The following is a 5,281-nucleotide window of genomic DNA, read 5'->3' as shown; positions in this document are numbered from 1 at the left end:
GCGGTCTAGATTAAAAACAGATAATGACTATGATCTCTTTCATTTTCTCAGGGTTTTTCATCATCACTACTATGATCAAGATAGGTCGCAAAATCTCATTGTACATCAAACTGATAGCAAGGATTATAAGGACAAAGAATTTATCGAAATTGTAACAACACAGTATTTTCCATTATTTTTTGTGACCATATACAAAACATTAGACACGTATGATTTATTTTTTTAAGTATGTGCTTCTAGAATTTAATAAGCTATTATTTCTTTTTGTAATTAGAATTTATTATATTAATGTATCTTTTTGTGCAATTTCCTTTTATCTGGTGTAGGAAGTGTAGGAGGAGAACCATTTTTCTGTCGTAGGACAATTTCCTTTTATCTGGTGTCCTGACACTTCCTGCAACAGAAAAATGGTTGCCTCCTCCTACGCTTCCTACACCAGATAAAAGGAAATTGCACAAAAAGATACATTAATATAATAAATTCTAATTACAAAAAGAAATAATAGCTTATTAAATTCTAGAAGCACATACCTAAAAAAATAAATCATATACAAAAAACAATGGAAAATACTGTATCGTTACAATTTCGATAAATTCTTTGTCCTTATAATCCTTGCTATCAGTTTGATGTACAATGAGATTTTGCGACTTATCTTGATCACAGTAGTAATGATGAAAAACCCTGTAAAAGTAAAGAAGATCATAGCCATTATCTGTTTTTATTCTAGACCGCCCATACATATCATTAAAAAGTCGTCGCATCGGTGTACCGATAGCAATATTAGAAGACCAGTAAACAAATTTAATATTAATTGCAATATTTCTAACCCACTTGTGGATGTAATCTCTTTTTCTATTATATTTGTGCATGTGAGCCGTCGCATGTCTAGCTCGAACCCAACATTTCTCATAAAACATGAATCTTTTTCGCCATGGCCACAATGCTGGATGATTCTTCACGAATTCCACTGGAATAACATTTTTATGTCTATCAGTCATGTATAGCATATTAACGCTGTCAGTTGGGTTAATCCAATTAGAATGTAGCTCTTTTATCTCTTTACCAAGTATGGTATGACAAATCATGCTAGCCAACTCAGTCACATCAGCATTTTTTGATTTCTCTTTCAAATCACCATTCTTTTTCTCTGACTTATCATCATGCACAATAAAAACTTTAACGATGTTTCTCACATGTGCACCTAAATAGCATTTCATTCCAAATTTCAACAAAAAGTTCTTATCATTATGAAGATAACTGTGAATTCCATTCTTATCATGAAATTCTATGATAGATGTTATCATGCCCTGCACCAATTGCACCGTATCTAATGTGGGCCATTCTAAGTTCCAATTAATAGATGCTTTAACAGGATCCAAATTCCATGTGTGGTGCTTGCTTGACCACCTAACATCAGTGTTGTGTTTAATCAACCATTCTTCAAGATTACAATCGTATGACTCATTTACACATATATTCTTCCTTTGAGTAGTCATCACCTGAGGAAAATTAAAGAAAACCTGTTATAGCAATTCAATTTAAATTAATTTTAATTTCAAACTGTTATTTTCTAATGAAATAAATAATTCACTAGTTAGATATTAAACTAAAAAAAGTAATCTAACACATTGAAGAAGCCCCAACTCAATGAAACAAGAACTCATTGTCCATATTCATTTCAAAATATCAAAAGATCCCAACAATTAAGAAATGTAGATTTTAAAAATATGTAGTAAAAACATTATATGAAATATGGGTGGATGCATGTTTTATGCATATGCAAAATAATTATTTCCCCAAATTCAACAACTTTTAGGTTGGGAAACAAAAAAAAAATAACGATTAGAAGCCTTAAAGCGCAAATGGATCCTTCCCATTTATAAACCAAACATCCGATTTCAAAATAAGCATCTAATGACTAAACAAGTATCTTCAATATATAGGGCCACAAATCATAAGCTCAAACTATCAAATCATCTAATTATATATTTTGCTCCATCAAACTATTAACCACTTCTATGTATGGAAGATATAGGGGTCTGTCCAGGAACATCAATAATTATTAGTGTTCAAGACAAACCAAATTAAAGATTTACAAAAATTATTTCTAGCGTTCAATAGTAGAATAGACCAAATAACCGACCTTCAAAGAATAAACAAACCAAACCAAACAGAAAATAGAAAGTTCGGCTCAGTTCGATTGTCGTAAACCAAAATCTTTACAAAATTATATAAAAATCAGTTTACTCATAAGAAATAAATATAAATAATACATCAAAATCCATACAAAAATCCATAAAATTATAAATTCATCCAAAATCTATAAAATTGTAAATCAATACTAAATGAGAGTGCATATTCTAGGGCTGAGTATTCGATTCGAACCGAACCGAATGACAAAACCGAATAGACCGAATTACATAATATTATGAACCGAACCGAACCGAACCGAAATATATAAGAAACCGAAACAGAACCGAACCGAACCGAAATATTTTAGTTCGGTTCTGTTCGGTTCTGTTTGATCGGTTTGGGCTTTAAATGGACTTCTGTTTTGGACCTGGTTTCACTTTATTTGAACCTGATTTTTGCTTTTTTTTAATCTGATTTTTACCCTATTTTTGGACTTAATTTCACATTAATCAATAAAATTAAACATATAATACACAAAATCCCTATAAAAATAAAATAATTTAAAAAAGAAAATTCATCAAAAAGCAAATACAAAAGTCCTTAACAATCCAAAAACATAGCTGAAGACAACAATGCTCTCTTTAGGTTTACTGGTTTGCCTCTGCTAAGATGCATGAATTATTTACATTCCTCATATAAGCTTACACCACTAACCTACCACTTTGTCAGTGGGTTAATGTGATATATAAAAAAAAGAAACCTGCTAATAAAATTACAGCCTAAATAGGGCATCAGGGTGAGTGAGTAGCAAAAAAATAATAATAAATAATAAATAAATTTCAAATCAACAAGATGTGAGAAATAGCCAACTAAACGCAACTTCATCTGTTTTGGCATAGTCAACGAAGAGTCAAATCCCTCACACAATTTTTAGCACATTCTGCAACCACGATTTATTGATGCACTTTGGAAGAAGCTGTATTAATCTTTTTTAAGTAATATGCCATTATTGATTTTCTTTTACATTAGTATCAGTCCTAACCTTAATATGGATATCAGTCCTAACCCCATATGTAAATACCCAGTCATCAAGGCAATCCAAGACATTACATTTCTTTGACCCATAGAATCGAACAGTTTACAAGCAATAAGAAGTTCATTGCATTTTGCATAAAAATTGATCAAGGAATTTTTCAGAGGGAAGAGTTGAACCTACCGTGGATTGGAGAAGGAGAAGGAGAAGGAGAGCGAGAGACCCTCTCCAAGCCGGCGGCAGTTAGAATAACGATTCGAGAGAGAAGAGCGGAAAGGACTGAGTAATTGTTTGATTGAGCCACACTGCCACTGCAGGTTGATAAACACTGGTGATGTCGTGACGAGGACTCATCTTGGAAGAGGAGCTTGAAGACCAACCGAAGAGAGGATTGACAATGAGAATTGATGACCAGACCAAAAAGCAGTGAGTGCGGAGGAGGACGAGAATGGTGCGGCGCCTGGTCTGGGGAAAATTACTTAAGTTAGCCCTAACTCCCAAGGCCAAAACGCAGAGTTTTGATGAATTTCGATTCGGTTCGGTTTAACCGATCTTTTTGTTCATCAAAATTGAATCAAATCGAAAAAAACTAAAATTTGATAAAAATAAAACTAAACTGAAATTAATCACTCTTAAAATGGAACCGAATTACTAAAATAGAACGATTCGATTCGATTAATTCACTTTAAACCGAATAGTGCTCAGCCCTAGCATATTCTATAAAATTATAAATTTAAACTACATAAAAATCTATAAGATTAAAACACTATACGTTACCAGTTTACTACATAAAACTCCATACAACACAGTATTACATAGAAGTCTATAACCATAATGGATTAAAACCCATAAATAAAAGTTCATAAACATAAACCAGCATTGCAGCATCAAAAAATGACTAGTCCAGCATCATAGTATCGCAAAAGTTATTAATCTGTCTAATCTATTGCTCGGTTATAGTGGATAAGAAAATGGAATTGAAAATATTGAAAAATTGAATCTATTAAAGTGAAATGGCGAGATTCGATTCGATTTATCAATTTAAGCTAAACATCGGTCAGCTTAATGCACGCCCTGTCCAAATGTTAAAAAAAAAAATTAAAAACTTATTTTATTTTCTCAACCTTATTACTCTATTTAATAAAAATAAATAAATAAATCTATATGAATTTTTTAATTATATTTAAATATTTTAATTTTAATAATTTATCTTTATTTTAGAAATTAGTTATAAATTTATTCCATAATCAAAATTGAAATTCTTATAATTAAAATATTATTTTATAAAAAAAATTATAAATCCATACATGTGAATCTCACAATTAAAAGAAAAATTAAATATCAACTTCTCGATATTAAGAAAATGCATTATTTTACAATTTTTTTTTTACTTTTTCTACCACTAATTTATTATACTTTGTACTGTAGAAAAATAATTAAATCTTAATATTAAATTAATTAAAATTGACTGTATAGTTTTTACTTTAATGCTTAATATTAGTCGCTACTATTTAATTGCATTTTAATAATTTATATATCAAATTTTTAATTTTTTAAAATCATTAATTATTCAATATTTTTTAGCATTGATTCTCATTAATAGAGTTAAAATAGAATGACAATTGCTTTTAAATCTGACTTGATTAATTTTTTGTGATTTTGATATTATGCAGGATAGCGACCAAAAGAAAAATGTCTTTACCTTGAATTCTTGTAACCTATCCTATAGTAGTATATTATTATTTTTTATTAAAATTAATATTTTTTATGCATTAAGGTATTTATGCGTAAAATTTACATTCCTAACTTATAATTTATATTTTTAATAAATAAATTTATATTATATAATTATAAATTAAAATAAAAAGAAAATTTCTAGTTAGAAAGTTTGCTCTATCCCAATTTTCTATGGAATAAGTACAGAGGGATTGATTCCCACACCCAACGCGTAGTCATACCAAAGTTGATAAAAATACGTTATAAATAAATTTATCATTCATTAACATGTTAATTCAATATGTGGGCATTTCTGTATTTTTATTTTTCATCATACAATTTATTGATGAGCCTTTGGCATTGGTTTTGATTCAAATTATCATGACAATCTTAGTTAGA

General features: G+C 29.6%; 1 protein-coding gene across 2 annotated transcripts; it reads right to left on the bottom strand.

Annotated features, from left to right (window-relative positions):
- Window positions 1-20: 20 nt before the first annotated feature.
- LOC110663316 (uncharacterized) lies at window positions 21-3,661 on the bottom strand. 2 transcript variants are annotated; one of them, XM_058136883.1, is made up of 3 exons: window positions 3,350-3,661; window positions 1,424-1,499; window positions 21-1,330 (listed from the first exon to the last, which is right to left on the bottom strand). In XM_058136883.1, the coding sequence occupies exons 2-3, from the start codon at window positions 1,494-1,496 to the stop codon at window positions 531-533; spliced, it is 873 nt and encodes a 290-aa protein (XP_057992866.1). In that variant the 5' UTR covers window positions 1,497-1,499; window positions 3,350-3,661; the 3' UTR covers window positions 21-530. The 2 variants fall into 2 exon arrangements, with proteins under 2 accessions (XP_057992866.1, XP_057992865.1); XM_058136882.1 differs by having other exon boundaries at window positions 21-1,499; window positions 3,350-3,660.
- Between the last annotated feature and the right edge of the window lie 1,620 nt (window positions 3,662-5,281).

The sequence above is a fragment of the Hevea brasiliensis genome, chromosome 15, assembly GCF_030052815.1.
Source record: "Hevea brasiliensis isolate MT/VB/25A 57/8 chromosome 15, ASM3005281v1, whole genome shotgun sequence".
NCBI lineage: Eukaryota > Viridiplantae > Streptophyta > Magnoliopsida > Malpighiales > Euphorbiaceae > Hevea > Hevea brasiliensis.
The sequence above is the reverse complement of the archived record's forward strand: the minus strand, read 5'-3'. Positions and strand labels throughout refer to the sequence as shown.

Excerpts from the sequence above, each read along its gene's own strand:
- LOC110663316 (XM_058136882.1), bottom strand. The coding sequence starts at position 1,496 with ATGACTACTCAAAGGAAGAATATATGTGTAAATGAGTCATACGATTGT.